Source organism: Galleria mellonella, unplaced genomic scaffold (genome assembly GCF_026898425.1).
Source record: "Galleria mellonella isolate WM207_F2 unplaced genomic scaffold, CSIRO_AGI_GalMel_v1 utg40, whole genome shotgun sequence".
In the NCBI taxonomy this organism is placed as follows: Eukaryota; Metazoa; Arthropoda; class Insecta; order Lepidoptera; family Pyralidae; genus Galleria; species Galleria mellonella.
In genome coordinates this window covers 1,229,552-1,249,707 of record NW_026442094.1, presented here as the reverse complement: position 1 = coordinate 1,249,707, position 20,156 = coordinate 1,229,552, and the positions used below count along the sequence as shown (strand labels likewise).

The 20,156-nt window shown below is 35.4% G+C and overlaps 1 protein-coding gene across 2 annotated transcripts; it reads left to right on the top strand.

Moving 5' to 3' along the window:
* Positions 1-504: 504 nt before the first annotated feature.
* LOC113520316 (probable DNA mismatch repair protein Msh6) lies at positions 505-19,947 on the top strand. 2 transcript variants are annotated; one of them, XM_026905619.3, is made up of 19 exons: positions 505-803; positions 1,493-1,645; positions 2,607-2,727; positions 3,587-3,785; positions 3,923-4,057; positions 4,558-4,693; positions 5,297-5,436; positions 6,026-6,160; positions 6,317-6,506; positions 7,075-7,381; positions 8,137-8,292; positions 9,325-9,571; positions 13,071-13,226; positions 13,848-13,982; positions 14,180-14,401; positions 15,343-15,519; positions 16,095-16,272; positions 17,124-17,275; positions 17,689-19,947. In XM_026905619.3, exons 1-19 carry the CDS (start codon positions 656-658, stop codon positions 17,968-17,970), a joined length of 3,369 nt encoding a protein of 1,122 aa, XP_026761420.2. In that variant the 5' UTR covers positions 505-655; the 3' UTR covers positions 17,971-19,947. The 2 variants fall into 2 exon arrangements, with proteins under 2 accessions (XP_026761420.2, XP_026761419.2); XM_026905618.3 differs by having other exon boundaries at positions 2,604-2,727.
* The last annotated feature ends 209 nt before the right edge of the window (positions 19,948-20,156 follow it).

Sequence of the window (20,156 nt, the reverse complement as noted above, 5' to 3'; positions counted from 1 at the left end):
ATGAAGTTTGACAGACATTTAGTCTGACAACTCGTGTACGTTAATTAATATTACTTTTATATTACAAGTAAAAAGTGAAATTGAAGATGTTGAAACTTGAATGTCGATAATGTTAATTGCAAATAAAATTGAATTATCCGGCTAAATCCAAAGTAGTGAAGGGAAATAATTGTTAGTAATGTGGACTAATAGCCTCATTGCTTGCAAGTCTTATTAGGTCGACCTCCACACGGTTCTCTCTGGAAACCATTGTGATTAATACTTCTTGCATTCGTCACGATGAGCTAACTGACCTGCTTTAATAGTCATCTATCATCTATCACTGGTGTTCCGCCAGTATGATTAACCGTTTCATTATCATCCATTAAAAAAAAATCCAAACTTGTACTTACATAGTACCGTAGGTACTATTTTTAATCTACGATATAAACAGATATGATGATTATTTTTAATCTATGAGTTGTAGTGTCGTTTTGAGTTTTGACAACGAATTGGCAACCGATCTTGTGTCAAATTCATAATCTAAACTTCATAATTTGCGCCAAAAATGTTAAACCTAATTTCTATGTCCTAACATAAATGTTATTATTATTATAAATAACTTTTAATTCTGATTTGTTTTGAATCATTTTCAAGAAAAAGAAAAATATAAAATATGTCCAAACGTAACAGTGTAGGTAGTGCAAATACACTTTTTAATTATTTCTCCAAGACTCCACCAGCAAACAAAAAGATTAAACCTGGCGTCGAAACTGAAAGCAGTCCAAAAGTAGATACAATTGTGAAAGACACAAAACATGAGAGTGAGTTTACTTTCTTCTATAAAAACTGTCTATTACTTTATAAATTAATAATATTATATTTAAATAGTATGTTAATTAATAGTTGTGATTTTAAGCACTTGATTGGTAAAACCACTTAAGTATATATTATATCAATTTGTGGAAAAGTACAAGCGATTTTTTTAATGCTATCGCTATTTTTTATATATTAATGTAGATGATATTAATATTATAAAAAGGGAAGATTTGTAATGCATAAACTTAAAAAATACTAAAGTAATTTAGTAGTCTCACCTATGAAAAACTATATTATTAGTAAGTAACACAAGCTGTATTTAGAAAAACAGATCTTCTAGCTAACTACTCATGCAAATCAAAGGTGGATTTCTAGTGCACTATAATTTTTTTTTTTTATTTAAGGGAAAATTGTACAAATCATCTCTGTTTTGGGTACCTCTGTCCACTCATATTTCTGCAGAGAAGCACTTGTGCTTGTAAACATAGAAACAATCGTTTCTATGTTTGGATATATGGAGACATCACACCATGGAATGGAAAATATATTTTACATAAACAGAACCATGGACACCATAAAATACACTATGATACCTATGGTGCCCTGCATGCATTAGCTATTCCTATTGAAATTATGAATTAAAATGTCATGGACTTACTCATAATATTAAAAAAAAATTGAAACATGTTTTTAGATAAAAAGCGTGAGAGACAACCAACAGTGTCACCAAAAGTACAAAAACAAAATTCAGAGGACAGTGATGACGATATCCCTTTGGGTGCTAAAAAGAGGAAGAGGATCCGCCTGAATCCTGTAGATTCAGAGGACTCTGATACTGAAAATAAAGGTGAGATTTATTTCTAGTTAAAATCAGAAATTTATTTTGTACTAATTGTAACCTACAACTTTACCAGTGTTATTTGGAAAAAAGTATCCTATGTTTTAATCTAGGATATGTTCTCTATATATCAAATTTTATATTTCCAATTTAACTCATCTAAGACACAAGTTTCATTTTTACTGCTAAAAACCTCCATTTACTATGCCTTTACAAATTAGACTCTGTACATTCATTATCATCTCCAAAAGTATTGAGATCCTGGGTATCAACATCTCCAGTACAGTAAAGTTCTGAGGTCATCTAAAACATAATATAAAACAGTAATTCACCTTAAGACAAAGACAAGTACAAGTCCAGTGTTTATGAAGTGATGTGTTCACATCTGTGGGTCGGAGCCACTGAACACTAGCTTAGTCCTTTTGATTCAGTTCAAAGATGGGCTATGAGAATTGTCAACAATCCCAATCTAACAGGCGGTTTGAAACCTTTAAGTCTAAGGCGAGACTTTGCATCTCTTTGTGTATTCTACTGCTTGTATAACAGATTATTTTCTGAAGTATTGTTTGAAGTGATGATGATTGAATGAAGATAATTCATCCTCACACATTTGAAACTAAATTCTCATGTACAGGATGATTACAAAGGAATTTTCTCCCATGTGTGTCAGGCTGTGGAATGAGTTCCGTGTTGAGGTTTTCCCTAGAGACTACAGTATGAGGTTTCTTTCAAAATCGACAATGAATACGTGACATCCCTAGTATTGTAGGCATTCATAGGCTACAGTGACTATTTACCAACAGACAGGCTGTATGCATGTTTGCCATCTTTGTGGTTTAAAAAAAATACTATTATTTTTATTGATTTTAATACCCTCTAATTTAGAAAATTTTGCTATTAGGTATGCTTATTCAATATTTTATGCACACAGTAATATATTGTAATAAACTTTGATATAATTTTTCAGTAGATAATAAAATAGATGCTCCAACTGAGAAGGTATCACTTGGGAAAAAACTACATGACAGTTTTATGTATGAACCAAATGATTCTCCGAAAACCAACACGCAAAAGAAAGCCATTAATAATGGGTAAATTTTATTTTAATGTATTTTTTTATCATTAATTTAAATTTTTGCTAAAAAAGTAAATAGTGCAGAAATCAGATTATCATGAAACTTAAAATAGTCAATATAATAATTAATAAATACCCTTTGAAATATAACACATTGCGTTTCGTCCTAAACTTAGAAGTGCTTGTGTAGATATCTAGTAGATATACTAAAATACTTTTTTATAACTACATAATACCCAAATCAGACATTTTTTAACATCTCTTTAAATTGACACTTTAAAATCTTATGTGAGAAATCAGTTCAAAGTATGTTAGTACTGATATACTTGAAGTAGATAAAAGCCCTTCAAATTAAAAAGAAAAAATAATAGATTATTATAATCTCTGATATATGGGGCGTAACACCTTAATGCTTAGGTTTAGTGGAATTGGCGACACAGTATATTTTACTCTAGATATTAATGGTTATATTCATGTTCATATAACATAAGGGAACAGTGGGTACAGGTAGTTTACAACCTTGAGACCATTTGTGGGGGATGCTTGTGTTTAGCAATGGATAATACCATAAGTAGCTGAAGTGATGATGATAGTTATTTAACATTGAATTGGTTGCTAGTTTTCACTTATTTATCTACAATAGATAGAATAAGATTATTAAATATTAATAATAATAATAAATTAATATTAATAATATATATATATATATATATATATATATATATATATATGCAAAATTTGGAAGAGATTGCTTTAGCAATAAAACTACTTAAATTAAACTACTTACTTCATAAGTGTATATTTCCTTGTATTATTGAAGTGGTGAAATAAAGATTAAATAAATAAATATTATAAATAATGGTAATAAATTACAGAATTGCAAACACATCAACTAAATCGTCTGAACCACAAGATAAATTTGTATCAGCTGATGAAGGCAATTGGGTTCATTGTAAGTTGGATTGGCTTAAACCAGAAAAAATTCGCGATGCACAAAAGCGGAGGCCAGACCATCCCGACTACGATCCTTGCACTCTGTATGTGCCACCAGACTTTTACAATAGTCAGACGCCTGTAAGTTCCAAATAATAGATATATAATCTAAAGTAAAATAAAAAAAAATCTCAAGTTGTATTCACAATATATGTTCCCATAGAATAAAGAAGTAATTACTTACACCCTCTTTTAAAATTGTTTTTTTTTTGTCTCAGGCTCATCGTCAGTGGTGGGAAATGAAATCGTCACACTTTGATTGTGTGCTATTTTTTAAAGTGGGTAAATTCTATGAACTTTACCATATGGATGCTACTGTTGGGGTGAATGAACTTGGATTCTCATATATGAAGGTAATCATTTATTTTCCTTATCAACACCAGAGGTAGGTGTTCATGATAAAAAAAAATAGGAAGGAATGGAGTACTTGTGTTTTTATACAAAAGAGGGCAGCACCGTAGCAGGAGGGGGAGGGGATTTTTTATAAGTGATAATGGAATGGTAACCCCGTCTGCGCTATCGGTATACACTGGCGTGGCACCAATGAGGATTGATAGGTGAGGATGAAGCAGATCAGTTTGCCCATCGTGATGAATTTATCAAAAATTAACCACGATGGTTTCCAGGTGGAACCATGTGGAGGCCGACCTGTTATATTGGCCGGTAGTCCGCATTACTTACAATCCCTTCCCCTTTATGTTAATAATAGGGAAGTTGGTTGATGGTACAAATCTGATTTTGACTGAAGTGAACTGCGTCTTCTGATAGCCCACACAGTATTGGTTTTAGTAATTTTTATATGTAACTAGTGCATTTTATTTTCACTTTTTTATATAATCAATATAATTTCCAGGGTGATTTTGCTCATTCTGGATTCCCTGAGAGCGCATACGCGAGAATGGCGTCTACGTTAGTGTTAAAAGGATATAAAGTGGCGCGGGTGGAGCAAACGGAAACACCTGATATGATGCAGGAGAGGTGTAGACAAAGTTAGTATGATTTCATCTAAACTTATATTACAAAGAGAAAAGATTTTATTTTTTATTTGTAATGGTTAATCTCAAAAAAATAGTTAACAGAGTTTAAAAATACTTTCACCTATGGAAAGCTATATTTATCAGTGAATAACATGGGTTGTATTTTAAAAAAAAAGAGAGATTTTCTACCTATCTACCAATGAGAAACTGGGGGCAGGTTGTAAGTTTAATTTGATTGAATTTATAGCCAATAAAATTAAAACATGATGGTATTCGATAATCTTGATAGTGCAGCAGTTTTACATTACATTCAGTATCTTACATTACTGTAAGATACTGAATGTGTGTGCAAAAGTCTATCACTTGTTTGGTACACATAGTACCAACTTTGTTTAATTTGACATTAGAAGTGATGTATAATATGCCCAGTAGTATACATTTAACAATTATTAAAATTAAAACTATTTCAATTACAAGGATGAAGGTGAAAGATTCACTATATACACTTTTCTTAAGTTATAATAGAGGATTCCTGAGTATGAACTCCGCCTTTTGTATATTATTTTATTAAAAAAATAAAGTTTAAATAAATAAATAGTCTTAAACATTTTGTAGCGGGTAAAAACAGCAAATGGGACAAAGTGGTTCGGCGCGAGATTTGTCAAGTGACACTGCGTGGGACACAAGTGTGCGGACTACAGGACCCGGGCCCGGCTGAGTCTGGCGCCGCTTACATGATAGGCATTGCTGAGGAGGTATTAATAATAACATGTATTGTAAAATTACACCAATTGTTTAGTTTATATCAATGGAAAGATATACTGTGTTAAGAACCAGCCAATGAACATCTAGTAATACAACTTAGAACACCCAAACCTGAGCTAATTCAGAAAAAAAATATTTTCAAAATTAGTCCGACTGTGAATAAGTTAGGTTTTTAATTTTAAGTATAATGTAAACAACATAATTTTGAACAGTTATAACAAAGAATAATCATCATTCATTCATTAACGTAATTCTATACAGTGACAATGAAATTTAAATTAATGTCAAATATAAATTAAAATGACGTCCATTTGGCGCATATATTGCAATTTCAATTGGATATCATATCTATATCATCCTATATCTTTATATTTATATATTCTTTATTGCACTTGTAAATTACAGAGAATACATTTATAAATATTGTAAGCAAGAGTGGACTTATCTCTTAGAGATCTCTTTAAGCCAACACAATATAGTGAGAAAAAGAGCTTAAGTATACGATTCTTTAACGAACATATCAACATATCAGGTAGACCGTCAACCTATTTGCTATTCTAAGTGTTTTAAAATTTCCAGGAAAGTAACAACATCAGTACTTACGGCGTGTGTTTCGTGGACACCTCAATCGGATTGTTTCACCTCGGCCAGTTCAAAGACGACAAGCACTCTTCCAGACTTCTTACTACTATAGCACACTATCCACCGGCATTGGTAAGTAAATTGCGTAAAAAGTTATGAATGTTCTTAAGCTTACAGAAGTGTGGCAACGTTAAAATTGACGATTTTCAAAAACAGTTGAAGATTGATTTGATTTTTTAAAAAATAATCTGCCAGCAAATTAAAACCTTAACCTGAAAAATATTTCAGATTGTATACGATCGTAAAACTACTACGCCTCGCACCAGCAAACTCCTCACTTCACACTGCCACAGTGCTCGTAGAGAGCCCAAAGCTTTATGGCAGCCAGAGAAAACTTTAAAGATACTGGCCGAAAAGTATTACAGAACAAATGCAGACGGAGACTGGCCAGAAGGATTTAAGATGTTTCTACATGAAGGTTAGAAAATTTTTATCTCATCTTTTTTCCTGTTTCTAAATATATATATGAAACTATGTTCGACGAGCAAACTTTTCTCTTCCGCTAACGCAGACATGATATTATTATCTAAAATTGTATTTGTTTTAAATGTAATAATTAAATAGTTTTAAAAGGTAAATAATTTGATGCTCCACCTGATGGAAAGTAGTAACCTTCACCTATAGAAATATTTAGTACCATGTGCATAACAGAGTATACTGTGAGACCCATGATAACCTTCATGCATTGCTATTCCTGAGGACTAAGGTGTTATTCTTCTGTACCCTGTATTTCCATTGCCATATCCCACCTTTCTTACCAAAACAGGTATGCAAACACAACTGCTTTACAGTAAAATGTACTCATTCATCATTTACTTCAAGTATGAAAAATGTTTTCTAAATGAGCCTATAGTAATAAAACACAGATTATAATTAGAATTGTTATAAATTGGGATTTTAAATAATTGTATGGTACTTGAAAGAGATGTTACGTTTTTTATACAAAATAGATAATGAAATAATCTTTTAAATTTATTATATTACAGATGATGCCCTGGGTCTCACTCCAGCTTTTGACTATTACTTAGCAATCAAAGCGCTCGGTGGTTGTGTGTCATATTTGATGGATTGTTTGCTAGACATACAAATATTGGGCATGTCTCAGTTCACATCATATATACCTCCCGATGTACTAAATGAGACTTTATCACAAGAGAATAAAGGTGAAAATCGATGGGAAGGCGGTAGTACGATGGTTCTGGATTCTATAACATTGAGGAACTTGAGGATTGTACAAGATACGGGATGCCTGTACGACAAGTTGAACTTTTGTTCAACACCTATGGGGAAAAGGTAAAGAAAGCTTTTTTAAATTGGGATTCAGAATTGAGTCAGACGATTATAGACTTTAGTATAACATGAATACTCTTAAGGACTGGAGACAATTGTCGTGAATGTTTTTCTCCGAGTCGACTGACCCATACATGTTTGTGCCATAGCTGTGATTATATGGCTAGGTTTTAGTTTGCTGAATGGGATGTGTCAGTGGAATTACAGGGTATAGAATTAATAGCGTAGTGCTCATGAATAACAACGCTTGTGGGGTATACAGTTCTTATCTATTAGGTGACTGCTATCATTTTCCATCAAGTATTATACCATTTAAAAGATAAAGCGATTAAGTCGTGATATAATTTGTCCGATAATAGATGTATATGCAATAAATAAGATGAAAGATAGGGAGTTTATATATTTTTTACTAAAATTTATAATCTTCATATTATAAAGGTTTTTTTTTATGGGTGAAAATGGTATGGTAACTTTGCCTGCGCTAACGAGATACGCTGGCGGAGCACCAGTGAAGGGTGATAGATGAGAATGAAAACAGGCCAGTTAGCCCATCATGATGAATTCATCAGGAATTAACCATGATAGTTTCCAGGGAGAACCGCGAGGAGGTCGACCTGATTGGGTATATTGTTAGCAATGGGATTCTCAGTCTCCATTACTAAAAATCCCTTTTCCCCCATACTATAAAGGTTGCCAACGCGCGACTGATGCTGATGTTCCAAGTATTATTGAGCTGAGTATACAAAAATATCTTGCAGATGGTTGTATCAATGGGTGTGTGCACCTAGTAGCAACATAGTGGTTATAAAAGAGAGACAAGAAGCTGTGAAAGAGTTGTTCGAAGATCAAGAACTGTGTCAGGATGCTAAAAACATTTTAACTACTTTTCCTGACTTGGAGAGACTTTTGGCAAAGTAAGTATATGTTGTAATTCAATCCTAATACATTTGTAGGTGTCATTTAAATTATTAGATTATTAAATATTTAAATATGTACCTTAATGAGAATATGCTAGAAGAAACAAAGTGACTACAGCTCGTAGAAGTACAGCTATAGTTTAAAACATCAACAAGCAATTAATTGAGAAAGATTCTCTAAAGGTAACCTCACTATGCTACAACTAAAAATGTGTTACAAATGCATGCAGTCAATGGCATAAGCTGTTCGGTATCATTATTATGACAGTCTAGTGAATTGATTAAGATGGGAAACATGTAAACTCACAAAAGTTTAAAAAATAAGTAATATTGCCAAATATATATATATATATATATATAGTGATATATTTCAGATAGTAATTAATAAACAGTCTGTTTTCTGTACCATATATATTTATCATAAAGAATAAACATGGGAAAATTTGCATTTTTTGCTGTCTTACATACGTCATGCTTGGCTCCCATTGGGATAGCAATTCATTGATGATTAATTCATTTAACCCATTATCTGTCCATGGCTGAACATGGACTTCCCTCATAGACTGCCATAACGGATGGTACTGAGCCACCTTTATCCACTTACTCTCTGCAATGCATTTGAGGTCGTCACTCTATATAGTGGGGGATCGTCCTACATTGCGTTTACCCGTACGGGGTCGCCACTCAAGAATCTTTCCTCCCCATCAGTTGTCGGTTCTTCCAGCTATGTGACCAGCCCATGACCACTTTAGCTTGCTTATCTTTTGGGCTATTTTGGTGACTGGTTCTTTTGTAGATATCCTCATTTCGGATTCTGTCATGCAAAGAAACTTCAAACATAATCTCCTCCATAGCTTGCTGAGTAATTTGAAGCTTTTGCATATGGGCAATAGCGTAGAACCATATTTCGGTTCCATAGATCGTCATCGTCATAAGAGTAGCAATATATTTATAATATTGATTCTTTGTGATTTTATTTCCTAAGCCAAAAGAGACATAACAATTAAAGCTGACATAATTTATTTCTAGAGTACACGCTCTCGGGAATTTAAAGAAATCGAAATACCATCCGGATTCAAGGGCCATATTGTACGAAGAGAAAACATATTCGAAACGTAAAGTTCTCGACTTCATATCTGTTCTGAATGGGTTTACAGCGGCTTTAAATGTAATAGAGTTGTTCGCCAATGTTGACTCTGTATTGTTAAAGAGGATAACACAATTCAGACCTGATGGAAAATTCCCTGACTACAGAGAAACTTTAAAGTTTTTTAAGGTAAAAGTACATGTTCACGATTGTAATATGCAATAATTCTATTAACATTATAAATGTGTAATTTTGTAAAGATCTTTGTTACTCAGTGCATGATATATGGCTGAATGGATTTCAGAGACCACATTAGATTAACACACATTATTCTAGATTAACACATAAGATATACAAATCACTCGATCAAAGTAGTCTTAATGTTGATCTATATGCATTTGTGTATTTATTTTCTCCTAGATGTTGCTGGAAGCAATTATTATAATTTTTTTTTTTTTTTTTTTTTTTTTTTTACAACACAGGGGGCAAACGAGCATGCGGCTCACCTGATGGTAAGTGACTACCGCCGCCCATGATCACCCACAACACCAGAGGCATTGCAGGTGTGCTGCCGGCCTTTTAAAAAGGAATATACTCTTTTCTTGAAGGTTATGTTGTCGTATCGGTTCGGAAATACTGCTGCTGGAAGTTGATTCCAAAGATTGGTTGTGCGTGGAAGAAAGTGCCTTGAAAAACGCACGGTGGAAGACCGCCACTCGTCCAGATGATTGGGATGAAACTTTAGTTTGTGGCGGGTTGTACGGTGGTGAAAATCAGCAGCAGGTATCAATCCGAACAATTCCTCAGAACACTCCCCATGATAAATTCGGTAGAAGATGCACAGAGATGCAACATCTCTGCGCAGTTTCAATGGGTCAAGTCGGACAGTAAGGCGTTGACTATCGATAATTCGAGCCGCCCGACTTTGAATGCGGTCTAACGGAAGGAGTTGGTACTGTGGCGCTCCTGCCCACAGGTGAGAACAGTATTCCATATGCGGCCTGACTTGGGCTTTATATAAATTCAGGCGGTGTTCTGGCATGAAATATCGTCTCACCCTATTGAGCACTCCTAACTTTTTGGAAGCTATCTTAGCCTTCTCCTTCAGATGACCGCAAAACTGGACGTCGCAAGATATATCAACGCCCAGAATTCCTAGACTTGACTTTTTATCAAGGGAAGTGCCCTGAAAGTGAGGAGATACGACAAACGGCGTCTTTTTTGCGGTAAACGCGCAGACTTGTGTCTTTTTGGGGTTAAATTGGACAAGATTTTGTTCACCCCATATCGAAACTTGATGGAGTGAAGTTTCGATTTCAGACACAAGTCTATTCCGGCACTCATCGGTATGTGCCCGCGAGATCTTTGCATGACCGGTATATAATGTATCTCCTGTACTGTCGTCCGCATAGCAATGAATATTACTTATCTGTAACATATCATTGATATGCAGAAGAAACAGAGTCGGAGATAGTACACAGCCTTGCGGGACACCAGCATTCAAAGGTTTTAAATCAGAGCATGCACCGTCGACTACGACCTTAATGCTACGTTCCTTGAGAAAACTGGCGACCCAAATGCACAGTCTCGCAGGCAACCCAAATGAAGGTAGCTTTGAAAGCAGCGCTCTATGCCACACCCGATCAAAGGCCTTCGCAATATCCAGACTAACCGCTAAGGCCTCTCCCTTATTCTCGATTGCCACTGCCCATCGGTGTGTTAAGTAAGCTAAAAGATCACCGGCCGAACGTCCCTGTCGAAAGCCGTACTGGCGATCACAGATCAGCCGGTGCTCTTCTAGGTACCGGAGCAGTTGACGGTTAATGATGGATTCCATAACCTTCGAGAATAACGAAGTGATAGCTATGGGCCTATAGTTAGCTGGATCTGAGCGATCTCCTTTTTTGGGATCGGATGCACCAGAGCAGTCTTCCAAAACTTTGGGACTATGCCCGATGAGTAGCTAAGCCGAAAAAGACGCGTAAGAACCGGAGCCAACTCTGGTGCGCACGTCCTAAGCACAATTGGAGGAATACCATCAGGCCCACTCGACTTATGGATTTCGAGGGAGAAAAGTGCTCTACGCACTGAGCTATGCGTGAATTTAATGTCAGGCATAGAGCTCCTACTACACGTGATGGTCGGTGGTGGTTTCTCCCCGTCATCCAATGTCGAGTTTGACGCAAAGATGGATCCAAGAAGATCGGCCTTTTCTTTAGCGTTCTGGGCCAACGAGTCATCCTCCCTGCGCAAAGGTGGAAAAGATGACTTACAGAAATTCCCTTGTGCAGCTTTGGCAAGAGACCAGAAAGCTCGAGTCCCAGAGGGCAAACTAGCCAATCTCTTGCCAATTCTACTAATATGCTCTGACTTCGCTGTGGCTATAACTCTTTTGAAGGACCTAGAGGCAGAGTTATACTTCTTTTTAAGAGCACTGGTGTTAGGATCTCGCGACGCCACACCTTTAGCCCAGGTTAGGAAGCACTCCTGTTTCAGACGAGATGCTGTTCTACAGGAGGCTCCATACCAGGGCTGGGATTTCCCGCCGACGGGCACCACAGAGTTAGGAATAAATAATTCCATTCCCTGAAGCACCACATCAGCAATGGAATCGGCAATGGCGTCGGGATCATCCAGTGTGAAGCAAACCTGCCTCCATGGGTAAGATGCGAAAAAAATCCGCATCTCATCCCAATCTGCCGACCTGTAGTGCCAAATGCGACGTCTACCCGTAGAACGAGGTGGAGTCGGACTCGTAAGAGGCACTTCGCTCCGCACCAAACAGTGATCCGACGATCCAAGCGGGGCTTCGACGGAGATCACATAGTTGTCTGGGTGGGTGGTCAGCAGAAGGTCCAGCAGTGAAGGTGAATGGTCCAACACATCAGGGATTCGCGTAGGCGAGGAAACAAGCTGTGTCAGACCATAAGCCAAAGCAAAGTCATGAACAGATCTTCCCGCATAGTCGGTTGTACGCGAACCAAGCCATTCGGCATGGTGGGCATTAAAGTCGCCAACAATCACGACTTCAGCGGAAGGAATCTGCTCAAGCAGGGAATCTGTAGCCATTTGGACGTGCTCAATAAGTTGGTCGGTTTCAGTGTTACCGCTGTGGGACCTGTATAGGCACGCATAGATGCGGGGATGGTCATTGCAATCTACGCGCAGCCATAGAATGGACAGGTCCGTACCTTCAAGAGTCCCAAGGCGTCTACAGCAGATATCCTCTCTGACATACGCACATACACCGGCACGCGAAACAAAACAATGTTCAAGCTTATACCCCGGGTAGGTCAGGTATGATGTTTCGTTAGGAGGGGATATCTGTGTCTCCGTGAGGAAGAGCAATGCCGGCCGCGCCGTTTCTATTATGTTATAGATATTTATAGCATTAAGTCCGTCTTATTGTTATTGCAAACTTTTTTTTAATGGATAAAAGGGTAATAGTAACCCAGTCTGCACTATTGGTAAATGCTGGTGGGACACAAGTGAAAGATGATAGGTGAGGATGAAAGCAGGCCAGTTGGCCCATTGTGAATTTAACAAGAATTAACCACGATAGTTTCTACAGAGAACTATGTGGTGGTCGACTCTGATTAGGTATATTGCTAGCAACAGGATTTTCAATTGGTTACTATGTTTGTTCAAGTTGCATAACTAAATTTAAAAATATTCTCAATTTTAATAGGAAGCATTCAACCAAAAGGAAGCTGAGAAAGAAGGTCGTATAGAGCCAGAACAGGGAGTTGATCAGGAATACGATAGCACTCTGAGAGCCATAAAAGATATACAAGAGGAATTGAAAGATTATCTCGCCGAACAGGAGAAGTACTTCAAATGCAGAGTTAGTTGATTTTTAACACTTTGTTTCTCCACAACTGTACCATAAGGGAAGCTATAACAACCTAAGCTAGAACTGATTTATATAAGATGTTACTTACCTTTTAATGTAATAATAATTTTAACTATTTTTACGCCTTAATTCTTATATTACGAGTATGCAAAAATATTTTTATCTGTTTATATCTAGTGTAACAACTTATTCTTCAATAGCAACACATGCAGGGTCACCTATGTGGGTATAACTGTGCCCGTAATATTCACAATGATATTCATGTTTATAGGTGAAGGTTACCACTTTCCATCAGGTGCATTGTCAGCTTATTTGCCATTCGAAGTTGCATATAAAGGCTAACAAAGTACGATAACTAGCTAAATGCAGTCACCTAGCGACTGCATATATAAATCATAAATTATATTGTCTTCAAAATCCTTACTAATATTATAAATGTGAAAGTGGGTTTGTTTGTTAACTGTTAGCGTCGTCGCGGGTAAAAGCTAGTGTACTATAAATGTAATTCATGGTGCATTATTAAGATTAGCTGTTGATGACAATTTGCTTATTTGCCAAGTTGATTAAATAAAAGACACTATTTTTCTACATTTCCACGAATTTCTTTCTTAGTTGTCATATGTGGGAAGCGATAAGAAGAGGTATCAGATTGAAGTGCCACAGAATGCCGCTTCTAAAGCTGGACCCGATTATCACTTAGAAGGTGCACGCAAGGGTTTCAAGAGATACTCTACAGAGAAAACAAAGGTAAATTAGACAAGCAAATTATGGTTTGAAAATACTGTGTTTGGGGCAATGCAGTACATTTTCTGAAATTGTATAAACACTGCAAAAAAATTTGGGGATTAGTCTATAACCTTACCATGTATTCAAATTATTTAAAAATTTGCAAATTATTTAAAAAGAGAAATAACACCTCAAAATCCAATGTCTGTTATTATTAGGATCTCCTAGCTCGGATGATAGCCGCTGAAGAACAAAAGACCAATGTGCTGAAGGATTTGAGCCGTCGGATATTCGAGAAATTCTCATCACACTACGACGAATGGGAGGCAGCGGTGCAGTGCTTGTCCACCCTGGACATTTTGCTCGCTTTTACGGAATTCGCTCGCCAGCAGACCGGCGATGTGTGTTTGCCTGAAGTTACATTCAACGCCGACAAGAAGGTTGCGATTTAGACTTTTTTTTAACAATAACATTATTATTTAGAATTTATACAGATAGATACCACCTGGAGTCTAGCTTGATCCTCTTGACTCGGTTCAAAAATGGGCTATGAAAATTATCGACAATCCCAAGCTCTTAGGCGGCACCGAGCCCTTTAGTCAAAATGTTTTGAGGAATTGTTTAAAAGAATACCCACAGCCACCTTTTATTATCACGCCACTTGCCATCGACAGAATTTATCCTCACACGCAACCTGTACAATTTCTCTCGCGAACGTTTAGGTTATAGAATGAGCTCTCCGCCGATGTATTCTCTAGAGACTATAGTAAGGGGTTCTTCAAAAAAAGGGGGTGTGTTAAGGTTTCTTCAGGATCGGCAACGTGCACGTGACACCCTTAGTATTTGCAGGTGTTCATAGGCTACAGTAACCTTTTAACCATCAGATGGGATGTATTCTTTTTCACCACCTTCATAGTATAAAAAAAAGTAAAAATTTGTTGTTATTTTAAAAACTATGTAAAAAGTAAATTTGTACGTAGATGTAACTATACCATTTTCATAGTGCAACGGTAGGCTAGTTTTTAATAATATATATTATAGGGCATACTAGATAACCAGGTGGTTGCTGTGATTGTATAGTTCATTATTTATTTAAATTGTATTTTATTCAATATCTTGTCATATTCATTTTGTTCCTTCAAGTCGATTAACTATTCAGATATGAGACATGAAGGCTGGGCTAAGTTTTATAAATTTACTTCTTTCTAGTCGATTCAAAATTGTCAAATCTATATTTTATTTTCTTTTCCTAAAATCTAATTGGATTACTTTGAACAAATAAAAAAACAAGTTAAATCGATTCAGCCGTTCTCAAGGGATGCGCTTACTATCGAATAGCATTTACTTGTAATTCTTATCTAAATCTCCTTGTAATTTGTAGCCATACATAAACATAGTGGAAGGCCGTCACCCGTGCATACCGATCGTGAACGAATTCATTCCCAACGACACCAAGTTGGGCGAAGAGGGCACCCTGCTGCTGCTAACTGGGCCCAACATGGGCGGCAAGTCCACACTTATGCGGCAGGTGGCGCTGCTCACCGTACTAGCGCATTTGGTAACGCTGCATCTTATTTTTTTTATTCCTTCTTGACTTTACTATTGAACTAACGCGTCAGTATATAGGACATCTTTTGATATGTAATTCAAATCATCAGAATCTGTTTACATTAAGAAAAGCATCGTGCAAAATACAAAAATATACAGGCGAATAGAGAATCTGCTCTTTGGATGAAATAGCAGATGAGAATATATCATCATGCATATGACTCAAATTTGATTGTTTAGTACAGTAAAACTTTTTCTGTAATTTTTTAATCCAGAATATGTAATTTAATAAGTTCAGAATAGTACCTATGATCAAATATCTTTAGATTCAGTTCAGTAAAATGTCATTTTGATTAAATTAACATTGTTAGAATTAAAAATTGATTAGAAATAAAGTAACTATTGTTTTGTGCGTCTTTTATTTGTTTCAGAAATGATAGTTATTTAATTAAAACTCAAAGTATAATAGTAATTAACATATAATATGCTTCATTAACTCTTTATTAGTGTATATGTAATCAGATGTCTTATATTCATTACAGGGCAGGTGTATATATAATCGGATGTGTCTTATATTCATTCCAGGGCAGCTATGTGCCAGCGCAGGAGTGCAGTCTCAGCGTGGTGGACCGTATCTTCACCCGTCTGGGCGCGTCCGACGACATACTCTCGGGACAGTCTACCTTCCTTGTCGAGATGAACGAAACGGCAGCTATATTGAAACACGCGACTGTGCACTCATTAGTTTTACTTGATGAATTAGGTAATAGCAAAATATAAGTTATATTATACAAAGTATACATAGTAACACTAGGCGTCATGTCGTATAGGGAGATAAAGGATATGGCCTGGGATAGAGCTGGCTGGAGGAAGATGCATGAATTAGTTGCACCGACAAGAGGAAACGAGATTATACATAGTACTATTATACATTACTACGCTCTCGAGTCGAGCTCGGTTACGTACACATTTGCTTGTGGTAGAAAATTAATATATACAGATCATATATGTTTTTTATGAAGTTACTTTCCTCAATTTTGCACCGATTTTTTAAATTCAATTAGGTACTATTGTGTCTCGTGTCCTATTTAACAGGATTCGTGGTAGATGCAATTTTTTTTATTTTTACCCAAATGTTATATATTTTTTCTCCAAATCGGTAATAATACACATAGGCCTCCCCCATAAGTGGGTTTGTTAGTAGTTGCCATATTTGGCAGGCGGGTTGACAATCACAGTTAGACTTTTGGTAATGTTTAAGAGGGACGCTGGTGCTACCCATGCTTAGTCGTCTATCTATGAGAAAGGAAGGGATGGCCCATTTTATACCAGGACTACACAGCTAGTTTTAGTTATAGCTTTATTTGAGAGATAATTAAAACTTATCTTAAAAAGAAAAAAATAATAGATGTCATCCCATTCTAGCCACACGTCACATTAGCCTTTAAGTGTCCACTGCTGAACATAGGTCTCCCTCATAGGGGGGAAAACACTATGCAATACCTATTAATATATCAATAAACATAAGTTATAGCTTATCATATAAAAAAATGATTGAGGCTCTCGATATATATCCACATTAGCGCAGCGCTTTATTTTTAATTTTCTTGTCAGGTCGCGGAACGTCGACTTACGATGGCGCAGCGCTGGCAGCGGCGACTGCGGTCGAACTAGCGCAGCGGGGATGTAGGACGGTGTTCTCCACGCACTACCACGCCCTCGTGCGGACGCTAAGCCTCCAGCCTGCCGTTATACTTGGACATATGGTCAGTACATTTGATCAGATTGTATATGATAATATGTTAATAATGATATCCATAGAAAATATCCTAGGATATTGTCAATTATATTTAGATCTTTGTTCATTCTTTATGTGTGAATGTGACTTATGAACATCTTTACAAAATTTCACAACAGCATAGGTAGAGAAAATGTATTGGCAAATATTTCCGTAACACGTTTCTTGCTTAAATTCTATTCTATTATTAACCTAATTCCTATTATTGATCTTTTTCCCACATTACTTTATAGGTGTCGCCATACTCCTAACGCTCGACAGAAATCAGCAACTTTATATTGTTTTTTAAGTATTTCCAACTATGAAAAGTAATTTTAAAATATTGTAAACTTTTGTCCTATATTTTGTCTTTATTTCTATATGATATTGTTTAATCCACAGGCATGTATGGTGGAAACTGATGAATCAACTCCGGATAGCGAGGACCAGATCCCAGAGGAGACTATCACATTCCTCTATAAACTTACCCCAGGAGCGTGCCCCAAATCTTATGGATTCAACGCGGCCCGACTGGCCGGTATACCCAAGGAAATCACCAGACGGGGACACGATATATCCATAAAATTGGAGAAAGAGGCAACCTGTGTACGTGCATTCAGAAATGTTATGAAATTAAACGATCCAAAACACCTTAGAGAGCTTTTGGCAACATTGAGTATTTAAATATATAATTGATTGTTCAGTGTAATTATAAATTATATTTTGTATGTGTCACGTGTTGGTTGTTGCCACTTCTGCTGCCGTTTTTTGAAATAATAAATTATTACGTACATACTAATGACTGACTTGACGTTAGCAGAATTTTAAAAACAGAAGATAATAAAACCGAAGTTGTAAATTGTTTTAAAGGTATACTTGTATATTAATTTTTCTATTAAAAAAGTGATTTATAAACGATTATAAAGTGTTACTTACATTTTATAGTTTGTCTATATGAACAAGCAAAGCTGATTGTTTTCTGGTGAATAGAAAAATTACAAACATACGAAATTGCCATAGTTCGAATCTTGTCCGATTTAGGTTTAGGAAGGTTAAATTTTTCAGTCTAATGTAAATTAAAATTAAGATATAATAGAATTAAAATTCCCAATTACAGGGTTAGTATTTAAAATATTTTCCGAAATAAATTGTCAACTTTTAACTTTAAAGCTTCTAAGTAATAAATGATGTACCACCATACAACAACTAAAAACTACGCGTTGTAATATTGACCGGTGACAGATTATTAAAATTATAGCATGTATAAACAATCTTGGACCTAAAAATTATAAAGTATATAACAAATTGGCATTTTAAAAGAAAACATTATAATAGTTATAGCGAAATAGATAAGCTGGGCGCTCATGTTTTTGTATTTATTCTATTTTCGTGAAATTATGCTTTTTTCAACTTCAATCCCATATAAATTCAGAAATATCACATGCACAAGTTTACAAAATCACACACATGTATAACAAGTAGTTATACATCTCGTTTTTGAGGTTAAATTACCAATTTATCAGTGGTACAATCAGTGATTAATAGGTACGTTATACTACGTCAATATCTTGGGCATATACAGAGCACCATTTAATCCAAAACTGAGCAACTGTACTAGACAACCGATAAAAATATTTAAACAATTTGTTCGTAAATATATAGCATATTACACATAGAAAACTCCCACAGCAATACAAACAGACATACTGATTAAATGTTTGTGTTGTATGGAAAACAAACTGATTCCAATATAAAGTGTTAAATTGAAAAAACTAAATTAACATACTAAACTAAATGAGTTTTGTAAAATATTTCATTATGAGAAAGAATTATGATTATTAGATTGACTTCGATTCTACTAAACATTCAATACTTCATTTACAAAGAAATTGCCTAAATATGAAATGTTATCCGCACCGTGCTACATCGCGCAGCGTATAGGTTTTAGGGCCTAATTTAATGGAAATATTATTGATAATAATTTTTTTTTTTGACATTTGGAATGATATTATTAGTGTTATAAATAAACCTGTACCATTTTTTATTCTCTGTTTAGATTCTCGTTTATCCATCTATTCAACTAGGTTAAAAGTTAAATAGGAATTAAGTTTTTATTATACACAAATTACCTACTAGTATTGTATAGCGAGCTATAACATCTCTTTGATTAGTTTATGAACTTAATACCAGTGGGGTAAATACATATAAGTAAATATAGTAAATAGTAAAAGTTGTTGTTAAGAAAAGGTAAAGTATTCTCAATAGGTCCGTCATGAGTAAGTATATGAGCAGTATTTGTGCTTCGCACAGAATGTCTACTATGTGTAAATACATAAAACTCAATTTTAAAACTATTGTTCCTTCAATATTGGGAACCTTTCTCGTTGTGATTGTTTGTGATTTGATGTGATTTCATTGTATAACTAAGGTCCTATTAGATATTATCGTATGCATATGCAGTGTTATATACACAATTACAATGCAGTAAATATGTTGTAAATCCTGTACTGTGACGTATTGTTACCGTTTATAAATAAAGTTCATCGTTGTTTATTTTTATTATTATAATCCGTCAGATTATCTGTGATTTTTAGTCGATCGAGATTTAATGTTTAATGTACCCACCAATTTATTGATTTATTAAATACATACATAATAAAACTGCTTTTTTTAATATATATATATAATGCTACTCTCGCAAATGTAATAGAATCACGAGTGTGGTGTCTGGTAGTAAGGTTCTTGAATTTTATAAGTACCTACTGAGTTGATCGGGTATTGATCGATACTCATTAGGGCACAATATATGAAAATCTAACTAGTTCAGCGTCAAGAAGTCGAGAAAGATTGCGAAGACAGTTGAAGGTTAA